A 27,346-nucleotide genomic window follows, 5' to 3' on the forward strand; every position below is an offset into this window, starting at 1 on the left:
GTGGCCCGAGAGGGAGGATGGAGGGAGAGAGAGAGAGGGAGGATGGAGGGAGAGAGAGAGAGGGAGGATGGAGGGAGAGAAAGAGGGGGAGGATGGAGGGAGGGAGAGGGAGGAAGTGTAAAGTGTAAACATCATCTGTATGATCCGAGCGAGCCGCTGCTTCTGTGTTTGGAAGGGGGGCTTGTGGGGGCGTGAATGAGCAGGTTGGATTCACCAGGCATGCAGAACTGAACCACGACAGACAGAGAAGTAGGCGCACCGACGCCCCCCCCCCCTCTCTCTCTCCCACACCCCCGAATGACCCACGCCGTCCAAACTGTAAACCCCCCGACTCCGCTAGAAACCAAAGTCAATAACAATTTTGTCTTCAAAGATGGCGATGAGCAGCATGATGGTGAACCCGGTGAGCAAGCCCAGGTTCTGCAGCAGGAAGTGGCCCAGCTGACAACGCTTGTGCTCCTCGCTGTCCCCATGAAGCATCTCTGGCAGCTGGAGAGAGAGAGGGGGGGGGGGGGAGGGAGAGAGGGAGGGAGGGGGAGGGAGATAGGGAGAGCGAGAGAGGGAGGGGGAGGGAGGGAGGGAGAGAGAGAGAGGGAGGGGGAGGGAGGGAGGGAGAGAGAGAGAGCAAGAGAGAGAGCGAGAGAGAGCAGGGCGGTCATTTCACACCAAACATCAAATGGGAACGTTGGAAGAGAGTCGCCGCTGTACAGGTGCATGTCAGAAAATGAGAATATTTTATAAAAAGTCTCATTATTTTCCATCATTTAATTCAAGTGAAACTTTCATATATTCTAGATCCATTACACAAAGAGAAATATTTCAAGCCTTTTTTGTTTGAATCTTTATGATTGTACATGTTCAGTATGTTCATTTATACACTCAATACTTGGTGGGGGCTCCTTTTGCACAAATTAATGCATCAACGTGGAGCGTGGCATGGAGGCAATCAGCCTTGAAATATTTCACTATATGTGAAATTAATCTATAATATATGAAAGTGTCACTTTTTGAATTAAATTAGGGAAAATAATGAACTTTCCACAACATTCTGATTTTCTGAGATGCACCTGAATTTCTCAACTGGCGAGACATGACTAAATTGAATTAGAGTTTTGAGTTGGATGTGATCTGAATCTGAACTGGACTGGCAGGCTGTGACCCGGTTCTGAGCTCACCATGTCCACCAGAGCCACGTAGAGGAACATGCCGGCAGTGACGGCGAAGATCCAGCTGGTGAGGTTGTGTGTGTACTGGCCGATGGCCGTGCCGATGACCATGCCCACGTAGGCCATGAGGGCGGACAGCAGGTTGTAGACGATGGCCTGCTTCACAGACATGCCGGCTTTCAACAGCACCGCAAAGTCACCTGCAGGAACAAGAGCAACGGGGCCACGTGATCAGCTGAGCAAAAATACTGTTCTTTTGTAACTTACACACACACAGACAGACGCACGCACGCACAGAAACACGCACACACACAAACGTACATACACACATCACACACACACAGAGATAAACACATACACACACACACAGTCTCCATTTGAAACTCCATTTGATGCGTCCCCTCTCACATGCAGCGCAGCCCGTTCGCTCATCGCCAGCGCAGCTGCAGGAAGAGACCCAGGTCTCCGCGGAAACGCCCTCGATTCAGAGAGAGAGAGAAGCGAATAGCGGTGGCCTACATTTCCTCCCCGCCAAGACGAGTGCCCTCTTTTCCTCGCTAATTACCACCATGAATACATTCACGCTCTGCGCTTGCATCCATCCATCAAAATAGAGGAGAGGAGAGGAATGGAGAGAGAGAGAGGGGGGGGGGGAAGAGAGGGGAGAGAGAGGGTGGGGGGGGGGAGAGAGAGAGGGGGGGGGGGAGAGAGGCTGCTTCAGCACACCTTCCTTCCTCTCCTCTCTTCTCAGAACAACTCTGCTTCCTGTGCTCAAGTCCTCTCCGTTCCCGTCAGTCACACTCCTCCAAACACCGCCCCACGACCGCGTCGCAATTAACAGAGCCGTCACCGTGCCGTCACAATTAGCAGCACGGCGGGGTGTTAACGAGCCCTCGTCAGACGCCTGCTCGTCAGACGCCCAGCTACCGTGCTGTGAGGGGGGGGGGTTGTCTTTGGAGGAGAGATGAGAGATGCGCACTCGTCAAACCGCTGGCTTCACTTGTCACCTGCTCCGTGGGGGGGGTTCTGAGCGGGGGGGGGGGCTGACGGGGTTCTGAGAGAGACGTTCTGATCCCTGTTTTGGAACCAGTCGCCACAAAACGGGGAAAAAACAAGATTTCCCGAAAATCCTTCACTTGCCATTTTGGTGGGAGATGGGGATGGTTTTTACCGTTAACCATGTGTAGAAACACTGCACCATGACAGGAAATGCATCTATGCTGATGACTATTTACCTCTTGGTTTGGATAGTCATGTTAGCGATAGTCTTTATATAGCAAAACTCTACATCTCCACCACTTTTCACACACACACACACACACACACACACACATACATAACTCTCAGTAGCACAAATAAATCTAAAGCCAAAATACAAGTTAAGACTTGGCAGGAAAACAAATCAGAGGCTTTTGTTCCTCGTCTCTCCTTCTCTCTGTCTCAGTCTCCTTGTGGCGACTCTGCTCCATTTGTGACGTCTGACTCTGCTCCATTTGTGGCATCTGACTCTGCTCTATTCATCACGCAGACAGGAACCACGCAGCCCTTTCTACAGCGGGAGACGTCATTAGAGCTGAGGAGCTCTGGATCACCCCACACGTCCACCCCGTCTCACACACGCGCACACACACACACACACAGACACACACGCACACACAGACACACACGCACACACACACACACAGAAAGACATGCACATACACAGGCACGCGCACACACACAGAAAGACATGCACATACACACACACACACACACACAGAAAGACATGCACATACACACACGGACATGCGCACACCAACACAGAACACCTTTCACAGTCCACAGAAAATAGAAACCCTGTGGACTGTACTGGGGACCAGTGTGTTTTCTAAGGCTGAACCAAGGATGAACTGTGCATGAGTTCTCATTGGTCAAAGCACTGTGTGGATGAGGTGAAATTAATAGTATAGAGTATATTGAGGTGTGTGTGTGTGAATATATAATGTGTGGTCGCCACCACATTCCCTTCATTGACCCTGGCACGTTGACAGGCTCTTAAGACCTAATGGTCCTTCTGTGAGATGGCAGAAGAGTCCTTGGGAAGCAAACATTGTTCTGGCCGTTGAATAAGTGGATTGTAAAATCTGTATTGGCATGGTGGTGCAAGTACTTTATGTGGGACTGCTGATGGCTTGTAACTCACTCTCGGAGAGTGAGGTTCACTTACCCAACTCATGAGGCAGCTCGTGGCAGAACACTGCGACCGACGTGCTGATACCACCTGTGATGTTTGCGCTGAAAGCAGCACCTGCCAAGAACACAAGGTCACAAGGAGTGGTTGGCATTTCTATTTTCATGCATCTGTTCCATGCTGGCTGAAACTCCCCCTCGTACGCTTCCAGGTGAGTTTGTCAAATGTGTGAAGTCATTACTGTAGGACCCTTACAGGAAATGGAAACTGTGCCACGACACCTGCAGGAAACTCGCCCTCAGCCTTAGGGCCCATTCACACTCATGCCAAAAATTGTAACTTAACGCGAGCACAAGTGCTATTTCACACAAACCGATAGGGGCGCCCTCAGAGTACCAATACTTGCATAGAGCCCACGGCCACAGCTGCGTCAGCATAGCTTGCGTAGAGAGTGAATCAGGCCTTAGAGAATGAATCAGGCCTTAGAGAATGAATCAGGCCTTAAAGAATGAATCAGGCCTTAAAGAATGAATCAGGCCTTAGAGAATGAATCAGGTCTTAGAGAATGAATCAGGCCTTAGAGAATGAATCAGGCCTTAAAGAATGAATCAGGCCTTAGAGAATGAATCAGGCCTTAAAGAATGAATCAGGCCTTAGAGAATGAATCAGGTCTTAGAATGAATCAGGTCTTAGAGAATGAACCAGGCCTTAGAGAATGAACCAGGCCTTAGAGAATGAACCAGGCCTTAGAGAATGAACCAGGCCTTAGAGAATGAATCATGCCTTAGAGAATGAACCAGGCCAGAGTGAAGCCCGGCTGAGCCCGTCTCACCTATGGCGAGGCCGTCGCTGAAGTTGTGCATGCCGTCTCCCATGATGACCATCCAGGCGATGCTGGCGATGCCCGCGTCCTTCATCTCCTGGTCCGAGTGGCAGTGCCCGCCGTGGGAGTGGCCGTGGCCGTGCTTCTTGGCCCGCCGGCCGTTCTCCTTGAGGGGCGACGCCGCCCCCTGGCGCCCGTGCTCCGCGTCCTGGGACGCCGGCGCCGCCTGGGTGTTGGATGAGTCCAGGGGCTGGAGCTCGGTCAGCTGGCTCTCGTTGTGGCCATTGTCGCAGGAGATGACTGTGGTGTCCAGACCTGGACGGGAGAGAGGGAGGGAGAGAGAGAGAGAGGGAGGGGGAGAGAGAAGAGAGAGGGAGGGGGAGAGAGAGGGAGGGAGAGAGAGAGGGAGGGGGAGGGAGGGGGGGAGAGAGGGAGGGGGGGAGAGAGGGAGGGAGGGAGAGAGAGAGAGAGAGAGAGAGGACTCCTGTGAGAATGCTCAGTTGATGTGTACAAGCATAACAGCATGACAAATGCATACAAGTATTCAACCACTGACTCTGATGAGCCTTGCCTATAGTGGAGGTTCTGAGACTCTCTTACCCTACGGTGGGGGTTGTGAGAACTCTCTTACCCTACGGTGGGGGTTGTGAGAACTCTCTTACCCTACGGTGGGGGTTGTGAGAACTCTCTTACCCTACGGTGGGGGTTGTGAGAACTCTCTTACCCTACGGTGGGGGTTGTGAGAACTCTCTTACCCTACGGTGGGGGTTGTGAGAACTCTCTTACCCTACGGTGGGGGTTGTGAGAACTCTCTTACCCTCTGTCAGTGGCTTGAGGTGGAGCCACTCTGCATCTGAGCGGCGGTTCAGCTTGTGGTCTGACAGCTTCCTGCCGATCTTGGCCTCCTCGGCTTTCTTCTTCCTGCCACACAAGCTGCCCTGAGGAAAGCAAGAGCAACACAAGACATGGTTAGGAGTCTGCAAAATGCACTTTGCATTAGGTCATTAATGGAAGTGAAATGAAAATAGCTGTATATATGAAAATAACTCTCCCCATCTAAGCTGACCTGGCTTGAGAGGATCTGCAGAGAAGAACGGAGAAACACCCCAAATACAGGTGAGCCAAGCTTGTAGCGTCATACCCAAGAAGACTTGAGGCTGTAATCGCTGCCAAAGGTGCCTCAACAAAGTACTGAGTTAAGGGACTGAATACTTATGGACATAAGATATTTCAGGGTTTGACACATTTACAATACATTTTCAAACATTTATAAAAAAACTTTTTTCACTTTGTCATTATGGGGTATTTTATGTAGATTGATGAGGAAAAAATGACGTTTATCCATTTTGGAATAAGGCTTTACTTTTGTTACATAAGCACATTTGATACAAGGTTAACAGCTGATTTCAGTATCTGACCTAATATTGTGTTCTTGATTCATAGAGGGTGATCATTTCCCCCTGATAATTTAACATTTTCCCTCAATTATAACTGGCTGTTTCTTCTGCATTGGATGGCCGAATTCAGTCAAAACTCAAACTAGTGGTGAAAAAGTTTAACAAACTGGAATAAAGGTTGATGGTATGATTAATAAAGGTTGATGGTATGATTAATAAAGGTTGATGGTGTAATTAATAAAGGTTGATGGTATGATCCCTAGGGAGGTGTTCCAGGCGTGTCCGGCTGGGAGGAGGCCGCGGGGTAGACCCAGGACTAGGTGGCGGGACTACATCTCCGCACTGGCCTGTGAGCGGCTAAAGATTCCCCAGGCAGAGCTGGTTGATGCTGCTAGGGAAAGGGATGTCTGGGGGCCCCTGCTGGAGCTGCTGCCTCCGCGACCCGACCCTGGATAAGCGGATGAAGATGATGATGATGATGATGGTATGATTAATAAAGGTTGATGGTATGATTAATAAAGGTTGATGGTATGATTAATAAAGGTTGATGGTATGATTAATAAAGGTTGATGGGATGATTAATAAAGGTTGATGGGATGATTAATAAAGGTTGATGGTATGATTAATAAAGGTTGATGGTATGATTAATAAAGGTTGATGGTATGATTGCGCACTTCAGTGATACCGCTTTTATTTATTTAGTTTGGGATCAATCTTTTTTTGCTGTTTTGCCGAGTATGTGTATCCAGGCAGGGGAAGGCTACTTTTGTTTCCCAGAGGAGCGGGTTCGCACTTCCCCAAATATCTGAGATGCCCTGTACCTCAGGACCCCGCTGAGGGCCTAAGGACCGCTCTGAGGGCCCAAGGACAGAGCTGAGGGCCCAAGGACAGAGCTGAGGGCCCAAGGACAGAGCTGAGGGCCCAAGGACAGGACCCCGCTGAGGGCCTAAGGACCGCTCTGAGGACCCAAGGACAACGCTCAGGGCCCAAGGACAGAGCTGAGGGCCCAAGGACAGAGCTGAGGGCCCAAGGACAGAGCTGAGGGCCCAAGGACAGAGCTGAGGGCCCAAGGACAGAGCTGAGGGCCCAAGGACAGAGCTGAGGGCCCAAGGACAACGCTGAGGGCCCAAGGACAGAGCTGAGGGCCCAAGGACAGAGCTGAGGGCCCAAGGACAGAGCTGAGGGCCCAAGGACAGAGCTGAGGGCCCAAGGACAGAGCTGAGGGCCCAAGGACAGAGCTGAGGGCCCAAGGACAACGCTGAGGGCCCAAGGACAGAGCTGAGGGCCCAAGGACAGAGCTGAGGGCCCAGGTCAAAGCATTTCCTGGTAGGAGAGAAAGACAGAGTTCCTGGCGCCAGCGTACCCCCTGGGCCTTGTAGTGCTGGAACATGCCGATGCAGTGCTCGATGATGAAGAGGAGGTAGATGCCGGCCAGCGCGGTCAGGCCCTTCCACACGCCGTCGAAGGCCGTCAGCAGGTCCTCCTCCGGCTCGGCCTGGCCAGGGTCCTCCGAGTGGTCGTGGTGTCCCTGAGACTGCACACACACACACACACACACACACACACACACGGGTGCGCAAACGCACGCACGCACACACACACACACACACACACACACACACACACACACACACACACACAGAGCCATTTTTAGAAATCAAATCACATTTAATCCAAGATATGCAAACCCACATCATTCCATCAGTATGCGTTCTAAACCCTGTAATTTACATGCACTTACACACACGCACATGCACACGCACACACACACAGGTATGATTAAGTGGTATTGAATGCTGTTCCGGCTGCAAAGTTTCATCCGTTGTCCTCCTAATGAGATTGGAGATACAGAATAACTCAGTAAAAACTGAGTGTGAAAAAAAGAAAGAATGTTGTGTTAGCTCTTTGATTTAACTCAAGAGAATTTAATTGAATTCCCAGGATTGCGGTGTGAACATGAGGCCTGGTTGGGCTGCGGTCTCTCTAGGGCCGTGGGTCTCTCTAGGGCCGTGGGTCTCTCTAGGGCCGTGGGTCTCTCTAGGGCTGTGGGTCTCTCTAGGGCTGCGGTCTCTCTAGGGCCGTGGGTCTCTCTAGGGCCGTGGGTCTCTCTAGGGCCGTGGGTCTCTCTAGGGCCGTGGGTCTCTCTAGGGCCGTGGGTCTCTCTAGGGCCGTGGGTCTCTCTAGGGCCGTGGGTCTCTCTAGGGCCGTGGGTCTCTCTAGGGATGTGGGTCTCTCTAGGGCCGTGGGTCTCTCTAGGGCCGTGGGTCTCTCTAGGGCCGTGGGTCTCTCTAGGGCCGTGGGTCTCTCTAGGGCCGTGGGTCTCTCTAGGGCCGTGGGTCTCTCTAGGGCCGTGGGTCTCTCTAGGGCCGTGGGTCTCTCTAGGGCTGTGGGTCTCTCTAGGGCTATGGGTCTCTCTAGGGCTGTGGGTTTGAAGCTGAGTGGTCGCTCTGTTACACAGATAGATTCTAGATCCGGTTTATTGGCCTGTATCCGGTTCACACACACTAATGTGACTAGGGTGATGGGGTACGCTGCCCAGACGACACAGGACAGGGTGCAGGACAGGACAGTGCAAAGTATACTATTTACTGTATACTATTTGCCCCACTATTTTAAGACTGTATATTTCTTTGCCCAGGGACTGCGGGTGGAAATTAGCTGTTTTAGCTATAACCTTGTACAGTGCATCTCTCCCTATTCTATAGGGTAAATGTCTACTGTACCTGTCTTAAAAAGAAATAAAAATCAATCAAATCAATCAATCAAAGACATGACAATACAAAAAACATTGCAATATACACAATCCAAATAGCTGGGCCAGTGGGGGTTTTCCACTGAGGGATGATAACTGGAGGTGATTCTTTGACAGCCGTCTGGGCCGAGGGCCAAGTCATGTGACCAGACACGTAGGTGAGTGGGAGATTGACGTACGCTGTGGTAAGAGCATCAAACAGGAACTAGGATGATGACGATGATGATGATGATGATGCCGAGTCAGACGTAGTGTAAACAGTGTAAATTGCAGAGTGTCACGTTAACATCACTGCTCTGTGGTCTGTTGGGCTTAGGATCCTGGGAAAGACCTGGTACTTGACTTAATAGCATCTTCCAGTGTTGACCATTCTGACCCTGGCCTGTGATTGGGCGGGGAGGTGCGCACGTGGGGAAGTATTAGCCGTTCTGATCCTGGCCTGTGATTGGGCGGAGAGGCGGGCGTGCGCGTCGACCCCGAGCTGTGATTGGGCGGAGAGGCGGGCGTGCGCGTCGACCCCGGCCTCTGATTGGGCGGAGAGGCGGGCGTGTGCGTCGACCCGGCCTGTGATTGGGCGGGGAGGCAGGCGTGCGCGTCGACCCTGGCCTGTGATTTGGCGGAGAGGCGGGCGTGCGCGTCGACCCTGGCCTGTGATTGGGCGGGGAGGCTACTCACGTGTGGCAGCAGGTGGAGGAGGGCGTCGCCGCTCAGCGTGCCCACCGCCAGCGCCACCAGGAAGGTGAGCAGGAACTTGAAGCAGGACTGGTTCAGGATGGGAACCAGAACCACGCCCAGCAGAGACAGCAGGCTGATGATGGTGATGGACACAAAGCCCCACAACCAGGTCCACACTGAGGAGGGAGGAGAGAGAGGGAGGGAGAGAGGAGAGAGAGAGGGAGGGAGAGAGAGGAAGAGAGGGAGGAGAGAGAGAGGGAGGGAGAGAGAGGAAGAGAGGGAGGAGAGAGAGAGAGGGAGGGAGAGAGGAGAGAGAGAGAGAGGGAGGGAGAGAGAAGAAGGGAGAGAGGAAGAGAGGGAGGAGAGAGAGAGGGAGGGAGAGAGGAGAGAGAGAGGGAGGGAGAGGGGGGGAGGGAGGGAGGGAGGAGGGAGAGAGGTAGAGGGAGGGAGAGGGGGGGAGGGAGAAAGAGAGAGGGAGGGAGAGAGAGAGAGACAGGGAGAGGGAGAGACAAAGAGGGAGAGACAGAAAGAGAAAGAGAGAGAGACAGACAGACAGTGGGAGGAAGAGACAGAGGGATAATGTGAGTCAGATCATCAGTAGGTGACCTAGTAGCCACATTGGTAGCAATTACCCAAGTTAATTTTGTCCTTACACCTGCTTGAAATAAAGCAGACACAGACAAACACATCTATAACTTAATGTTATCCAAAATTTTACCCCTGAAACCCCCCCACAAAAAAACAGACCATTTCTGACACTATAATATAATTATATTAATATATGAATATACCCCAAAGTTAGAGGCTGCCTGTCTTCCATATTGCTGTACACAGGCAAGGCAAGGCCAGTTTATTTGTAGCACATTTCAGCAACAAGGCAATTCAAAGTGCTTTACATGAGACATTAAAAGCATCAGGACAAAGTGCAAGAAACACATAAAAGGTCATATAAAACAAAATGTAAAAAAGGACATTTAAAACAAAATGTAGGAAAAATAAAAGTTTCAGTGCAGTGTATGAATGAATAATTATTTGATTTAATAAAAAACAGTTAAGTCTTCAGTCTTGATTTAAAATAACAGAGGTGCAGCAGACCTGCAGTTTTCTGGAAGTTTGTTCCAGATATGTGGAGCATAAAAAACTGAACGCTGCTTCTCCATGTTTAGTTTTAACTCTGGGGACAGAAAGCAGGCCTGTGCCAGACGACCTGAGAGGACTGGATGGTTCATAACGTAGCAGCAGATCAGAAATATATTTTGGCTATAAACCATTCAGTGCTTTATAAACCAACAGCAGTATTTTAAAGTCAGTTCTTTGACAGACAGGAAGCCAGTGTAAAGACCTCAGAACTGGAGTGATGTGATCCACTTTCTTAGTCTTAGTGAGGACTCGAGCAGCAGCGTTCTGAATCAGCTGCAGCTGTCTGATTGATTTTTTAGAGACCTGTAAACACACTGTTACAGCAGTCAAGCCTACTCAAGCCTATAGCCACACTGGTAGCAATTATCCAAGTTCGTTTTGTCCTCACACCTGCTTGAAATAAAGCAGACCTGAAATGTAGGCTACGTCGCAGCTGTGGGAGGCGACTTCCCGTTCGTAACTGTGGGTTGAGTGCTGTATTTCCTTGCATACGATACTGTGAATGTGGTTCTGACACAAGAAAGTGCTTCCTGAAACAACTCAAAACAAAGGAGGCTTCCATTGGTTGATTCCAGCAGTGCCTTGTAGCATCGCATTCCATGTCATCCAGCACAACATAACTGAGACTGAAACTAGCAACAAGACGTACTCGTCCACGACACGACCTACAGAAGGGGTTTGAGTTCATTGCAAACTCAACCCACGCCATCACTCGTTTGCACACCAATCTCCGAGACTCATTCATCATTCAAGGCTGTGGGCTGTCATAACAGTAAAAAAGGCATCAAAAGTTCACTGTCATGCAATCGTAGGCTCCGGCGTCTCAGGAGGACGCGAGCGCTGAGAAACCCAAAGACCGAGGAAAGAGAGTTTCCCGACGCACTCTCGCGAAGATAGGGAGAGGACAGCTGTTTAATGTAGTGTGAAATTCAATGTCACACGAGCGCGTGTGGGCATTCGCTAAAACCCGTCACCAGACCCCCGGTCCACCCTGGGACTGCGGTCTGGCAGGCGTCAGAGCGTCGGTGATTGTAGGGTCGTCCTGCCCGCCTGACAGACCATTGACTTTGACGGGGCATCGCGAGATGGCTATCTTTGCCGCTGCTGTATAAACTTGGATGATTACAGCGTTGAAGAGGACCGCCGTGTCCTTGCCGGGGTGGCGTGACAAATAGCGGGCGGTGCCTTATGGCATTTTGTCCGGGTTATAAATGCCTATAGCCGTGACGCACTGCAGACGTGGGAAGGACTTCTCCTGAAGACGAATGGCCTAAAAAGACAAGACCAGCACACGTTTTCCATTTATCTCTGGGACAGGGGGGCTCGTGTTTACTTCCCAACTTCTGCTCCTCTTCAACGGTCAAGGAGGGAGGGGGGGGGGGGGGCTTTGATCACTACCGCTGTGTCGGGGGGGTGACGGTGAAGATTCATTTTAAAAACTGAGTCTTATCAGAAGGGCATTTCAATGGTGAGTCTGCTGTGGAGTGAGACGAATCAAATGGAATTGCACAGCCCGTTTTATCCTGTGACTCCAACAACCCAGCAAACACAACGATGCTCAGACAGGGAGGAGACCCTTATGGACCAGAAGAGCAGATGAATAACACTGAAGCAACAAAGACACGCGTCTCCTGACCATCTAATCACGGGTGGTATCACTATGAAGGGGAAGTGATGTCAGAGTGTCGGTGCAGTTGGCTGGCGTGCCAGCGGGGGGGCGGGGGGGGGGGTATCACGCCGTTCCTCCCGTGTTAAGCAGCTGGAGGATTAAAAATCATTACTAGGATGAAGAGACAATCAAAACATTTTTAAACTCATTAGACCTGCCATCAATAGGGGAACAGCAAAACAAGACAATAAATTCAAATATCACAGCACAAGAATTAGAGGACGCAATAAAAAATTTAAAAACAAATAAGGCACCAGGGAGTGACGGATTTCCGGCCGAATGGTACAGAACTTTTAAGGAAGAATTAAGTCCACTGTTATTAGCATCCTTCAATAGCACCTTAAAGAAAGGCAACATCCCCCCCTCATGGAAAGAAGCAATAATTACAGTGATCCCCAAGGAGGGCAAGAACAAGGAACTTTGTGAAAGCTACAGACCCATTTCGATTCTTAATTGTGACTATAAGATATATACATCCATCCTATCCAAAAGACTAGGGACCTTTATGACTGATTTAATAGACGAGGACCAATCAGGATTTATTAAAGGACGACAAACACAAGACAACATTAGACGGACATTACATATAATTGATGAGACACAAAGAAGGAGAGAAGGAGCAGTACTAATTAGTCTAGATGCCGAAAAGGCGTTTGACAGCGTAGGCTGGAGGTTTTTATACCTTTGCCTGGAAAGACTGGGATTTAATCAGGATTCGGTTAATTGCATCAAAACGCTATATCAAGATCCAAGGGCGAGAATAAAAATAAACGGCAACCTTACGAATTGGTTTAAATTGGAAAGGTCAACTAGACAGGGATGCTGTCTTTCCCCGACCCTGTTCGCGATTTTCATTGAACCTTTAGCGCAAGCAATCCGACAGGAGAAGGATATTGAAGGGATCAAGGTGAATGGTAAAGAACACACGATAGGGTTATTTGCGGATGATGTCCTAGTTTATTTACGACAACCAAACACTGGTCTCCCTACACTTATGAAGTTGCTAGAATACTTCGGTTACTTGTCAGGATATAGAGTCAACGTAGCCAAAACACAGGTTTTACCCATAAATTATACCCCAACACAAACTATCCTACAAGCATACAATCTTAGATGGGACGCAAAAACTATAAAATACCTAGGAGTGAATATTACAAATAGTTTAACGACTTTGTATGAAGCTAATTATAGAGCTCTAAACCAGGAAATTCAAAAGGATATGGAGAGATGGTCAGTGCTTACACTAGACTTCAGCTCAAGAATAGAAATCATTAAGATGAACCTATTGCCGAGAATTCTCTACTTGTTTCAATCTTTACCAATAGAAATTCCAAAACTGCAGTTTGTGGAATGGGATAAAAAAATCTCTAGATTTATATGGGGAGGGAAGAAGCCCAGAATAAAGTACACAACTCTTCAACTTCCCAAGGGTAAAGGTGGGTTGGCTTTACCGAACCTCTTAGAATATTATTACGCTGCACAGCTCCGACCTATGGTATACTGGTGCAATGCAAATTATACTGCAAGATGGAAAGATATTGAGCTGAAAATGGAGGGAGAACATGTTCAAAGTATGATAGCTAATAGGGATAAGTTTAAGGCAAATGAGAATAAGCTGGATCCGATTACTAAATTTACGCTGGGTATCTGGTTTACGGTGGTCAGGAAATATAAGTTGGAGGGAGGGGTTAAGGTTCTGAGCTGGTTGGCGTATAACCCTAAATTTAAACCGGGGGTGCTCGATAATAGATTTGAAAAATGGGCCAAAAAAGGTATTACAGCAATAAGTGTTATAATTGAACAGGGCAAAATTAAGGGGTTTCAAGAACTGAAGACTGAATATGATTTGGAGGATCATGATTTGTTTGGGTATGTACAGGTTAGAGATTTCTTTGAGAAAGAAATAAAACCAGATATTCCTCAAGAACAAAATAAAGTGATTGGGGCTTTGTGTAAGGCGTACCAGAACAAAACAGGCAGAGAAATATCTGTATTGTATCAAGGATTAGTGTCGAGCAGAGGATTCTCCACATCGTATATTAGAAATAAATGGGAGAAAGAAAACAAAATTGTATTAACTGAAGAGAATTGGGAGAATATATGTAAAACACAACAAACCACCACTAGCTCCAGGATGTGGAAAGAGTTCTGTTGGAAAAATATAGTCAGATTCTTTATTACTCCTAAGATAAAAAGTAAATCATCATTAACGCAGCAGACATGCTGGAGGCTTTGTGGAGAAGCAAACGCAGGTCACACACATATCTTTTGGGGATGTAAGAAGTTGAGTACGTACTGGAATGATGTATGGGTAGAATTGAAGACAATACTGGGATATGGCTTACCTAGGACTTGTGAGGTGTTGTATCTGGGAAATCTGATAAGTGATGATGTTCATGGAGAAGACCGATATCTGCTCAAAGTCATATTGGCAGCGACAAAGAAGGCAATCACCAGGAAATGGTACAAAGAGGACCCTCCGACCTTGGATAACTGGAGGGACACGGTTGAGGAAATCTTCGACATGGAAAGACTCACACACATTTTGAGACTCCAGCAAGAGGAATTTAATGGGAAATGGGACAAATGGACTGCCTACAGGACCCAGCATAGAGACACCACATAACCCAATGGAAAAAGGACTTAATTACTTTGGGGTAGCACTGCTCTGTATGTATCGAATATCCCACTGACAATGTTTGTTTGTTTTATGTGTGTTTTGTGAATTGTGAATTATGTGGAAGCAATAAAAAAAAAAGTAAAAAAAAAAAAAAAAAAAAAAAAATCATTACTAGAAATCTCCTTTAACGCGGCGAGTCCTTTCAGAGGACAGGAGGCAGCTGAGCCCCTCCCAGGAGGGAGGGGGCTCGTAATGAACGGGGCAGGGTCTGCTGCTGAAGGGCTAATTACACACACATTAGCCGCGAGCTTTGGGAGCTGCGCCCGTTAAGCCCGGCTTTGTGGCGGTACGACACACACTCCCCCTGGGGTCCAAAAACCAGCCCTCTGGGACAGAGACGGGCCTGCATGCATTTACTCCCAATAGGGAACGATGTAAATGAGCAAGCCTGTTAGATCCGCCCACCAGCTGTGCAAATTGAATCAGACCCAGGTGCGGAGAAACACGAATGGAACCAGACCCAGGCACGGAGAAACACGAATGGAACCAGACCCAGGTACGGAGAAACACGAATGGAACCAGACCCAGGTACGGAGAAACGCAAATGGAACCAGACCCAGGTACAGAGAAACACGAATGGAACCAGACCCAGGTACAGAGAAACACAAATGGAACCAGACCCAGGTACGGAGAAACACGAATGGAACCAGACCCAGGTACGGAGAAACACGAATGGAACCAGACCTAAAAGTAGGAACACAAACTGAATCAGACCCAAGCACAGAGGAAACGCAGACCACACATTTATCTGAACCCCTTATCGTACATAAAGCCACCGCAAAAACAACTGCTGAGCATTTCTCTGTCGACAACGACAGAGACGTACGCGTGAATTCAAAGATGGACACAAGAAACCATCAATGATTGGTGAGAGAAGGGGTGGCTAGCAGCGCTCTGTGAGAAAACGTCCTGCGTTCAACTCGTCTTAGTCTCCTCTCTCTCGGCCCCCTCAGGAACTTTAAACGTGGGACTTCATTTTACTGTTGACATTCCACAGGTCATTAAAAACCTTGACCTCTGACCTCCCTCTATAGATATAGGGAGGAGGGCTGAGTTTTGAGAAACTGAGCCAGACACACCTGCAAACAAACAGCCCAAATAAACACTTAGATTACATTTGCTCCTAACACCTGAGGGGTGTGCTAGGAAGTAAGCTTTAAGGTGTTAGCGAGCTAATTGCCGTGTAGCCTATATGGTTCACACATACTAGGAATGTGACGAGGGTACTGTTGTAGACGACACAGGACAGGGTGCAGGGTGCAGGGCAGGGCAGGGCAGGGCAGGGCAGGGCAGGGCAGGGCAGGGCAGGGCAGGGCAGGGCAGGGCAGGACAGGACAGGACAGGACAGGACAGGACAGGACAGGACAGGACAGGACAGGACAGGACAGGACAGGACAGGACAGGACAGGACAGGACAGGACAGGACAGGACAGGACAGGACAGGACAGGACAGGACAGGACAGGACAGGACAGGACAGGACAGGACAGGACAGGACAGGACAGGACAGGACAGGACAGGACAGGACAGGACAGGACAGGACAGGACAGGACAGGACAGGACAGGACAGGACAGGACAGGACAGGACAGGACAGGACAGGACAGGACAGGACAGGACAGGACAGGACAGGACAGGACAGGACAGGACAGGACAGGACAGGACAGGACAGGACAGGACAGGACAGGACAGGACAGGACAGGACAGGACAGGACAGGACAGGACAGGACAGGACAGGACAGGACAGGACAGGACAGGACAGGACAGGACAGGACAGGACAGGACAGGACAGGACAGGACAGGACAGGACAGGACAGGACAGGACAGGACAGGACAGGACAGGACAGGACAGGACAGGACAGGACAGGACAGGACAGGACAGGACAGTTTAACATGTCCTTAAGAACTACCCTGATCCGAGGCAGGTAAACTCCAGCCTGAGTGAAGTGCCTGAGAAGTGTTGAGGACCCTCTCTCTGGCAAATATTGCATCCTTGCCCTCTGGGGTTTGGATCCTGATCTGCCTTCGTAGTAGGGCTGGGTATCGAGTCGAATTTCAAGAATCGATTCGATTCCGATTCACAAGGTTCAGAATCCATTATCACGATTCAATTCGATTCTATATGGATTCAGTTAGTGTTACTAACTTTTTTTTTGCTGTAACCTTAATTACATGACTGCCAAGTTATGCAACACATCAATACTAGGGCTGGGTATCGATACTGATTTCCAAAAATGTATGAATGAATGAATCACTATTCATTTATTCATTCATTAATTAAATAAAAGATCGATTTTGGGATTCATGAATCAATGAATCGATTTTTTAAACCCAGCCCTACTTCGTAGTGCAGAGTTACCCAGAGCTGAGTGCTCTGAGCCTGGCCAGATTAAGAATGCTTTTGGGCGTACCCTCCTGCTCCTGTTGAAACCCTGTTTTGATTTTATCCTTGCTGATATTTCCTTCCCTGAGCATATTTTTTCGTAAGGATGGCTGTTTGTTGATGTGCTGCTGAGGAAAACCCCTCTAACCGCCGTGTGCTGGAAACGCTCCGCGCTACGACGGCGTCCGCCACGCTCCGCTGTTTTCTTATTTGTTGCGTCGGGCGGAACTTCCTGTAGCCCTGAGAGGCAACTGTAAATCAGACAGACAGTCCATCACTGCGAGGCCTTCACACTCACCTAACTCATCTACTCCTCCATCTCGTTACCCCCTCGGGAGCAGAGCCGGGGAGGGGAGGAGGGGGGGGGGGCGTGACAGGACTAGGGAGGAAGACGAGGAGACGAGGAGAAGCGCTGGGGTGTGTCTTCTCTCCAATTACACGCCTCCCCTCAGAGACGCTGCTTGGGAGAGACAGTTCTGGGTGCCGCTTAGGTCGTCCTAATTGGCAGGGCGTGAAAAAAAAAAAGACCAAAACAGCGAGGAGGAGGAGGAGGAGGAGGAGGAGGAGGGGGGGAGCGCAGCTGCTGTTTGTCTGGGATCCCCGATCAAGCTCCGCAGGAGGTGCATGATGGGAGTTGGTGGGGCCCTCTGGTATCTCTCACACCGCGGGTGCCTCCAGGAGCTCTACTAGTCTAGAGTCACCTGCACCCTTTTGACAGTTTGGTGGCATCTTCATCATCTTCGTCGTCCTGGCCGTCCTTTGTCTTGGGAAGACGTTACGCCCCTGAGTGCATGCGTTGCACAGCGTGTGCGTGTGTTTTTGTGCGGCGGTTGTAGCTCAGAGCGGGTCGTCCAATGATCGTGGGGTCGGCGGTTCGAATCCCGGCTCCTTCTGATGACATGTCGAAGTGTCCTTGGGCGAGACACTGAACCCCAAATTGCTCCCAATGAGCAGCCTAGCACCTTGCATGGCAGCTGCCACCATTGGTGTGTGAATGTGTGTGTGAATGGGTCAATGAGAGACCTTCATTGTAACGTGCTTTGGATAAAAGCGCTATATAAGTGCAGGCCATTTACCGCGTGTGTGTGTGTGTGATAATGAAAGATTTAAAATGGAGGAAATGGGGGGGTAGAGAATCTTATTCCTACTTTGGAACTTCACCATATGGTGATCACACTTCTTCCCCCAATCCCCGGTGACACCCTGCCCAGGTCCACTCATTTAATGAGCATGGTGGGGCCCAGAGGCCCACAACCACAAGCCCCTGCTGATTTGGGCCCTGCTTTGTGGTAACTCACTTGCAACGGGATTGCCGGAATTAATGATGAAGCAGAACATAGTCCCCAATCCCCATGCAGAACTTTAAGACTGAGAACATGTAATATGCTGAGAACTGAGTTATAATCACATGTAATATGCCAAATTAAGCTTTGATAGAAAGTATGCCTGGTGTTCTTTGTCAAAGGCCTTGTGTTTGAGGGCTGTGGTTGTGGTTATTGGCGTTCTTCAAGGCCTTTTGTTTGAGGGCTGTGGTTGTGGTTATTGGCGTTGTTAAAGGCCTTGGTGTTTTATAGCTTTATATTGTCACGAGTATGAACTGTAGCCTCAGACACCCTCATTTCTGGGACAATTTAAACGGTAACAAAACCTTAAGAACATCTATCAAACCGTTCAAAACGTCTACTCATACTACTTAAGTAGCCGGAGATCAACAAGTTCATAGCACTCTTGACAATATGGTTTTGTTTCTTTTGAAAGAGTGACCTTGTGTCTGGGTACGTACCTGTTTGGCAAATGTTTAAAGAGAACAGTCTTGATAGGTAACATTAGTCAAGATTGTTCTTACACAGCCTTTGGCACTGGAAATTTACAGAAGGGTGTCTATTACTCCGTTATGCCTGAAAGGTCTTGTGACCAAATTATGATCAATCTCATGAAGTGTCTAATTTCTATTGTAAAAGTTGACCGCAAACTAATACAAAAAATTATAAAACAAGAATTGCTTGTCTCATCTGAGTGTATCCTCCATTTAATCTTCTAGACACCACGTAAAAAACTGTGGAGCTGTATTTGTCAAATGCATCAGATGACAATTATTCATTTAGCAGGTATGTGTATGAGTGTGACAGCTAGTAAATACACAAGGGGCTTGAAGAGGATGAGATTTTATCCATTGTGCAAAGAGGATTAAGCGAGATTTGGGTGATGTGAATGGGTGTTGAGATACTAAATTTAAAAATATTATGTCCGAGGTACTAAATCAAAGAGTATTGTCAGTGTCTATTCGTCTGTCTGTCTGTCTGTCTGTCTGTCTGTCTGTCTGTCTGAACCACACGTCTACTCTGTCATGATCACAACATGTGGATTAGAAAAGGAGTTAGACCTGTTACTTGTGCTCATTTGAAGCTCAAACAACCCCTGCAGGTACGAAAAACCACGCGTTTAAACGCTGGTCCCCAGTGGTACTCAGGGGTGAATGGCTTGGCCTCTCTCCTCTGGCTGAATAGATGCATTTGCATAATGGCCCTATTAGCGCGTTGAGACCATGAATGCGGCAGAAAATAAAAATAAAAGTTCTGAAATGTATTACACAATGACGTTTTTATTTTTAAACCTAAAATGGAGTAGCTATGCTAAGATAGGCTCTGTCTCGTGGGGGTGCATGGGCTGGGGAGACTGAGGGGCCGCTCATGAGGACAGCAGGATAATTAGGACCCGGCGGCCCAGACCCCACGCCCATGAGCACGTGCCTTTGAGGTTCCTGGTATGAGAAAAGCTCTGCACTTCTAGTGTTAAAAAAACAAACATGTAGTGCACTAATGGTGCGTTCATTTGTGGTCGGACGTGGCAAGTCGCAAGTGGCAAAATACCTACATCCGACCTGTGTGCATTCGAGCTATAGGGAATGATATGATGATGATATATGATATGATATTGACGTCATCCGGCAACTGGGGGCTGAGAAACATATCCGAATTTGCGACGAGGAAGTGCGAGTTCATGCGGCGTTTTATTTAATCATTCCTAGTAGCAAGTCGCAATTTGCCACCTCCCAGTTATAAACGAACGCACCATAAAAACCCAGGGATCAATTCATGGGCGTCACAGGGGGTGGAACAGACTACCCAGGGCCCCAGTAGGAACATAGGGGAGGCCCCCAGAGATTGTTCATGTAAAGGGCCCAGAATTTTGTGCAACACCCCTGGATCTATTACTCACAACACTTCTGAAGTAATCCTCAATAGCACAGAGACAGGTTCCTCATGTTGGGTGCGGGGGATGATCCTGCGTCTTACCGGAGTTGGCGGGCTCCAGGGCGGCCTGCTCGACGTCCACAGGCCCGTCCACCTGGTGGTAGTGGCGGATGCAGACGCGGCTGTCGATCTGGTAGAGCAGGGCGGGGCACAGGTAGGTGAACTGGGCTGGCGAGAGGGGCACCTCCGAACTCAGGCCGTAGTACTGGAGGAGCTGGGTGAGGTTCAGACACTGGGGAGGGAGGGAGGGAGGGAGGGAGGGAGGGAGGGAGGGAGGGAGGGAGGGAGGGAGGGAGGGATGGAGGAAGGAAGGGTTAGAGGGAGGGAGGAAGGAAGGGAGGAAGGAGGGGAGGGAGGAGGGATGGAGGGGATGGAGGGAGGAGGGGAGGGAGGGAGGAAGGAAGGGAGGGAGGAAGGGTTAGAGGGAGGGAGGAAGGAAGGGAGGGAGGAGGGAGGGAGGGAGGGAGGGAGGGAGGGAGGGAGGGAGGGAGGGAGGGAGGGAGGGAGGGAGGGAGGGAGGGAGGAGGATTCACATGAGGAAAAGGTGAAATAGTTGATCATGAAAAGCTATTTGTTTAAAATTATAATCATAAATTGATCTTAAGTTTGAACTGGTGCTTTAGTCCCTCATATATCTGATATATTGAAGTGAATTTTCAAGCTTTCCTGTTATTTACCATATACCATATATACCATATACCAATTCTAGTAGACTCCTTCTTTATTCACATTCTTGATAAAGAATAAAAAAAATCATATAAGGTTAATTTTATGCTAAAGAAAAGAAAAGGATTATTTAATAATAATAATAATAATAATGCATTGAGATGAACCACAACGGTTCAAAAATACCTGTTATCATGACTTTGTCGTTCCTCCCTTGGCCATTATAAAAACAAGTTTGCCAATTGTTGTTACCCAGCCTTTGGCTGTAGAAGCGTATTCACAGGAGGCTGTCTATTACGCTGTTATTACTCTGCTATGGCCGGAAGGTCTTATCACTCAAGATGATGGGTCTCATGACCCAAGACTCCATACAGAGTTGGATTTATAGGCTACTGTAAAAGTTAACCACAAACTAATAAAACGTTGCCATTGGAAAACAAGTTGCTTGTCTCATGTGATTGCGTCCTCACAAGACCTGTTAGTGGAGCAGATAAGCAACAACTGCGCATTTTGTGATAAAAGTGTGACATTTGGTGCGGTTATAGCCAAGGGCATCCCCCCATCACCCCAAAAATAAATAAATAAATAAAATTATATCATGGATTTTCAATTTTGCCCATGGCAACCATTTTTCAAAATGGCCACCAGTGATGACAGTTTTCTGATCAATTTCTTGTCAGGGATGGACATAATATGATATTGAGGACATAATTAGTTGAATATATCTACCATACATACAGTAGATCTTGGGAATTGATATTTGGATAATAGGACATTTTGACTAGTAATGAAATTTTGTAATTGCAATAACGTTTTGTAGATTGCTCAGATATGGATAATCTGTGTCAAATCATAAAAAATTATGATGGAGAATTTGAATTTGTAACTTTAGAACTGCAGAGATGCTTCCTTCTACCTCACAATTAAAGATGACCACCATTTTTTTCCCAATTTGGCAGGTCTGCAATGAATTAGAAGCTGCTGGAACACAGGGGTCAGTGTCCACAGTCCAGCGTGTTCTCCAGAAGGAAGCGCCTGGTCCAGACAGGAGGGAGGCCCCTGGTCCAGACAGACAGGAGGGAGGCCCCTGGTCCAGACAGACAGGAGGGAGGCCCCTGGTCCAGACAGACAGGAGGGAGGCCCCTGGTCCAGACAGACAGGAGGGAGGCCCCTGGTCCAGACAGGAGGGAGGCCCCTGGTCCAGACAGACAGGAGGGAGGCTCCTGGTCCAGACAGACAGGAGGGAGGCTCCTGGTCCAGACAGACAGGAGGGAGGCCCCTGGTCCAGACAGACAGGAGGGAGGCCCCTGGTCCAGACAGTCAGGAGGGAGGCTCCTGGTCCAGACAGTTTGCCTGCTGTTCACATGGACAAAGAAAAGGCCTTCTGGAGAAAAGTTGTGGTGAGATGAAACCAAACTTAAGCAGGTGATGTGGGAGTGTTCAGTAAGCAGATGATGTGGGAGTGTTCAGCAAGCAGATGACGAGGGAGTGTTCAGTAAGCAGATGACGAGGGAGTGTTCAGCAAGCAGATGACGAGGGAGTGTTCAGTAAGCAGATGACGTGGGAGTGTTCAGTAAGCAGATGACGTGGGAGTGTTCAGTAAGCAGATGATGTGGGAGTGTTCAGTAAGCAGATGACGTGGGAGTGTTCAGTAAGCAGATGACGTGGGAGTGTTCAGTAAGCAGATGCTGTGGGAGTGTTCAGTAAGCAGATGATGTGGGAGTGTTCAGTAAGCAGATGATGTGGGAGTGTTCAGTAAGCAGATGATGTGGGAGTGTTCAGTAAGCAGATGATGTGGGAGTGTTCAGTAAGCAGATGATGTGGGAGTGTTCAGTAAGCAGATGATGTGGGAGTGTTCAGTCGGCCCCCACTTCCAGATCTGTGTTCAGTTGCTACTTGCTACATGCGCACACGAGGAAGCTGACAGTCGCATGTTATTACATGTGGCCCATTCAGCTTGGGTTGGCATTTGGAACTCGAAAGAGTTCTAGACGCACCATCTAGCAGCCTATGAAGTTACAACAGGGCCTGAGAAGCACGTGCACTTCCAGTGTTCCATGCGTTGACGGGCCGTGACATCATCAAGCTTTGCTGGGCACGGGAGGAAGTCTGCGTGGGCGGTATGGACTCTCTCCTGAGCGATCACATGCCCTGCTGAAACTATATATGGAGCGTCTCTCCGGAGAGAACACATGCCCTGCTGAAACTATATTGCCTAACAGATGCAGGCCAGTCCAGCTATGAACTTGTGTCCTGCAATTGTAAGAAGGGTTGTGTTCGGCAGAGAAAGTGTAAAAAGCTGCATTATACAACGGTTAGTTCTGGTTCTTGATTCCGATTGGCTGGAAGCCGTGTTAAAATACTTTGTAACACACACCTGGGACCGCATATCATTCCATTTTCAGTATGAATGCGCCTCCCATTTGATCCAAATGCAGTAGTTGTAGTTGTTGTTGCTTGGCAACCCTTTTGTTAGGGGAACTATTTTGCTCGGCGGAATTGAGGGAATGATGCTTCGTTTTGAATAAATGTTAATATTTTACATTGCTGTGTGTTTATTTTACACTAATAGCTGTAGTAACTGTTGTATAAAAGCAATAAACCACTCGAGGCCGTGTGTTATAGTGATTTTATAACAGTTAGGGGGGTATTAACTAACTAACTAACAACACCCCCTAGCTGTTATAAAATCACTATAACACACGGCCTCTCGTGGTTTATTGCTTAATTAGACTGCACAGCCCTCTGTTAATGTAACGAGGAGCGCTGAGTAGAATCCCCCATGATGGACCCTCGGTTTGAGGTATTGCGTCTTGAATTGTAGCTTCTGAACAATTCAGAATTTCCCAACTCAAATTCTGAAGCATAAAAACATTTATGATTAGACACCAAGATCATCCCATATCAGACTAATCCACACAAAATTATTACAATTACAATTTTCATACCAGTCATGGCTGCCATCGAGAAAAATGTACTATCATCCAAATGTCAAAAATTTTATCAGAAATTGATCAGAAAACTGTCGCCACTGGCGGCCATTTTGCAAAATGATTGCCATGGGCAACATTGATAACTCACGATGCCCCCATATCCATTTTTTTGGGGAATGCCCTTGACTATAACTGTACCAAAATGTCATGCTTTTATCTCAAAACGCACAACTGTTATGACATTTCTAGCAAGGCTACTTCACTATCTGGCCATTTAATTAGACACAACAACTGTGGGGCTGTATTTGTCAAATAAACCAGACGACAGTTGTGTTTCAGTGTGACGGCAAAGTAAATAAACCAGGGGCTTGAGGAGGATGCAACTTTATCCCCTAGGTAAATAGGATTAGGTGAGCTGTAGTTGTTTAACACTAGAACTGTGGTTTGCCGTGACACAGTTGCGTCCCCGCTTACATTCTAACCCCCCAGATGTGGATACGGGTGTAGAAAGTGGCTGGCGTATAGATGATGAATGGGGAAATGAATGGTACCAACTGAATGGCGGTCAATGGTAGGTCATTCTCCATACTTATAATGACAGCAATCGACTCCTAACCGCTTGGAGGCAGATAGATAGATTCTGCAGGCCGAGAGGAATCCAATGATGATTTGAATTACTGTGAAGACAACCAATTTAATGTAGCAGCTGTACATGATTATGCATGCACGTTCATCACCGTTCATGCTGCCCTCCCAGGGAAATCACTGTATATCAGACATTCTGTTAATCATTATTTTGAGCTTCCTTTACTCCTACTGTAAGCTAGAATGCTATTGGCAGGCTGTCTGTAGCTAGCTAGCTCGAACTGTGCTGGGACTACTTTGTCATCTCTTTTTGTCCTGTAATAGAGACTACAACCTCCGTTCTCAGGACTTTCTTCACTTTGCTGCTCCCAATGTCAGAACGGAGTTGGAAAGGAAGGCTTTTAGGTTCTCTGCTCCAACTTCATGGTTTAAACTGCAGTTGGAGCTCAAACTTCAAAGCCTGGTGTCTTTGAACACATTCAAATCCATGATTCGTCCTATTGTATCCAGGCTTTATGAGTGCAAATGTTGTAACTGATTTACTTGATTGTCAATTCTACTGTTTTTAATCTGTATGTTGTGTATTTGTGTCTATGAAACGGTATGTGCCGTCTCTCTTGGCCAGGTGTCCCTTCCAAAAGAGATCTTTGATCTTAACGGGACAAACCTGGTTAAATAATGGTTAAATAAAATAAATAAATACTTTCTGCCTCTTGAACCATCCATCTCACTACAAGTGCAAAATAGAAGTGTCCCCAGTCTGCCCAGGTCAGCCACGGTGCTAGTAGTAACTGGACACAGGGGAAAGCGCTATCTTTTAATTTCATGTGGATTTTTTTGTAGCCATCTCCTGATCTGTAGAGAACAATAACCTTCTGTTCTCTGCCTTTCACCATGATGATGGCTGACCACAGTAAGGAGTATGTCCTCCTTTTTATAGGGTTACGGGAAACCATTGTAGGTCACTATATAATTCCCTAGCCTTCAAATGAACCTCAGAGAAGTTGTATATTTATGAAGATGTTTTTTGATTTGTCGGTGTGTATTTAAATGAAGTATGGATGAAGTTAGGCGTGTGAAATGTTTGGTGTTTTCTGAAAGAAAAATTAAGAAAACCAAACGTTTTTCTAAACAATTGTATTAGTATTATAGATTTTGATTTTTTTTTGAGCAACAAATACCTCAGTACTTCTGTTCATCTTCATCAAGGGTGACGAAAAGGAGTCTCCTGTGCATTTCTACCACATACCACATAAAATCTTTCAGGCACTTAACTAGTCACCGGTCCAAAGGACCCCGGTGTGGAAGCCCTACCTCCTCGTGTTGGTGGGACCCCCCTTCCGGATGCCCGGGCGGCGCTGGCATGGTGGGGCTCTCGGGCGCGCCCGGCGCCTCCCTCTTCCCTATATTCGACCGGCTGTGCCCGTGTCCGTGGTCATGACCGTGTCCATGCCCGTGTCCGTGTCCATGCCCGTGTCCGTGGTCGTGATCTGCTCTGGTAGGTGGGGGAGGCAGCGGCGCTCGGTTATGTGGGGGGGGTTTATTCCCCCTGCCGGGTTTCCTGGGTCTTCTGGTGGTGGTGTCCGTGGGTGGCGTGGGGGGGGCGGTGGGAGTGACCGGGGCAGCGGCTGCCTCCTCCTCCGGGGCTGAAGCCTCTGGCTGGAGCTCGTCGGGGGAAGGGGAGGGCTCTGCCGGTGGGGTAGCCGGCCTCTCTTTGTGTGTGGGGGGACTGTCCGTGGTGTCCTGTGTTTGATGGAGACGAGGCTGTTTGTGGTCGTGGTCATGGTCATGGTCGTGCTCGTGGTTATGGTCGTGGTCATCATGAGGCAGGGTTCTGTTGCTGAGGTCTTTCTGGTTGCGCGAGAGTTCTTCGTCTTGGTCGGGTTTGTGCTCTTCGTCGTGGTCGTGAGCGTGGCCATGAGCGTGATCATGGTCAAGTTTATGATCCGTGTCCCCGCCGTGGTCATGCCTCAGGTCTGCATCCTGCTCATGGTCATGTTTGTGGTCGTGCTCCTCCAGCGGACCACCGTCAGCCGTGGGGGTGGCACCGCCGGCGGCGTGTTGGTCACAGGCTGACGGCGTCCCCCGGGACGAGGGGCTGGTGGGACCCTGTTCTGAGTGCGTGTGGTGGTGGTGGTGTAAGTGGGTCTTCCCGCGCCCGTGTCCGTGCCCGCCGTGGCCTTCGTGGCCGGGCGTGTGCGAGTGGAGCCCCTGCTGCACCTCCAGCACGTCCAGGTGAGCCACGTGGTTGTGCCCCAGCTCCTCGTGCTCCAGACCCACCAGCCTGACCTCCCCCAGGCCCAGGCTGAGCAGCAGGCTCTGGAAGCCCCGGAAGTCCAGCTGGTCCCTCTGGCCGTAGCGCTGGAACAGCTGCTGGATGTAGAAGCGCTGCTCGGCCTCGAGCGCGTCGCCCGACAGCGGGCGCCCGGAGCCCGGGGAGGGCGTGGCTGCCGCGTAGGGCGTCTGGGAGATCTGCAGGTCGTTGTGGGCGTGCTCGTGAGCCTCGTGGTCGCCGGGTTGATGGTCGCCGTGGCGGTGGTCGCCGTGGCGGTGGCCGTGCTGGTGGCCGTCTCCACAGCACTGGTGGAACAGGAAGGTGAGAACGCACAGGAAGCAGAACCGGGTGTGCGTATGGACGCGCATCGTGCCCTCACTCCGGGACCTCTGAGGGGGGGAGGGAAGAGAGAGAGACACTCAAGAAAATGCTTAAAAGTTCAGCTTGCCCCCAGTAATACCTACCCACCTTATCTCATAACAACACCCCAGCTGATTAAGATAAAGACCGGGCAAATGGCCTTTCATCTTGTGCAGCCTGAACACAATATGTTCTCCGGAGTAGTCTGAGAAGTGGGCGTGTTTATGTGTGTGTGTGTGTGTGTGTGTGTGTGTAAGATATGGCTTGTTTTTCTCTTACTGCAACAAGCTAGACCCAGAAATAACATCACTCCAGTCAAATGATCCTCATGAGGTCCTTGGAGATGCCCGGGGGTGACTGGAGTCTGCTGTGTGTGTGCTCTAACTAGCTACGGACCAGGAACGGACCAGGGCCAGAGAAGA

The 27,346-nt window shown here is 48.9% G+C and overlaps 1 protein-coding gene across 1 annotated transcript; it reads right to left on the bottom strand.

Moving 5' to 3' along the window:
• Positions 1–336: 336 nt before the first annotated feature.
• Positions 337–26,953, bottom strand: slc39a10 (solute carrier family 39 member 10; the record flags this gene model as incomplete). Its single annotated transcript, XM_084452029.1, has 9 exons — positions 25,604–26,953; positions 20,148–20,337; positions 8,984–9,159; positions 6,920–7,090; positions 4,977–5,097; positions 4,169–4,474; positions 3,373–3,453; positions 1,176–1,366; positions 337–489 (listed from the first exon to the last, which is right to left on the bottom strand). Exons 1-9 carry the CDS (start codon positions 26,930–26,932, stop codon positions 337–339), a joined length of 2,718 nt encoding a protein of 905 aa, XP_084308155.1. The 5' UTR covers positions 26,933–26,953.
• Between the last annotated feature and the right edge of the window lie 393 nt (positions 26,954–27,346).

The sequence above is a fragment of the Borostomias antarcticus genome (genome assembly GCF_949987555.1).
Source record: "Borostomias antarcticus genome assembly, chromosome: 17".
Lineage (NCBI taxonomy): Eukaryota > Metazoa > Chordata > Actinopteri > Stomiiformes > Stomiidae > Borostomias > Borostomias antarcticus.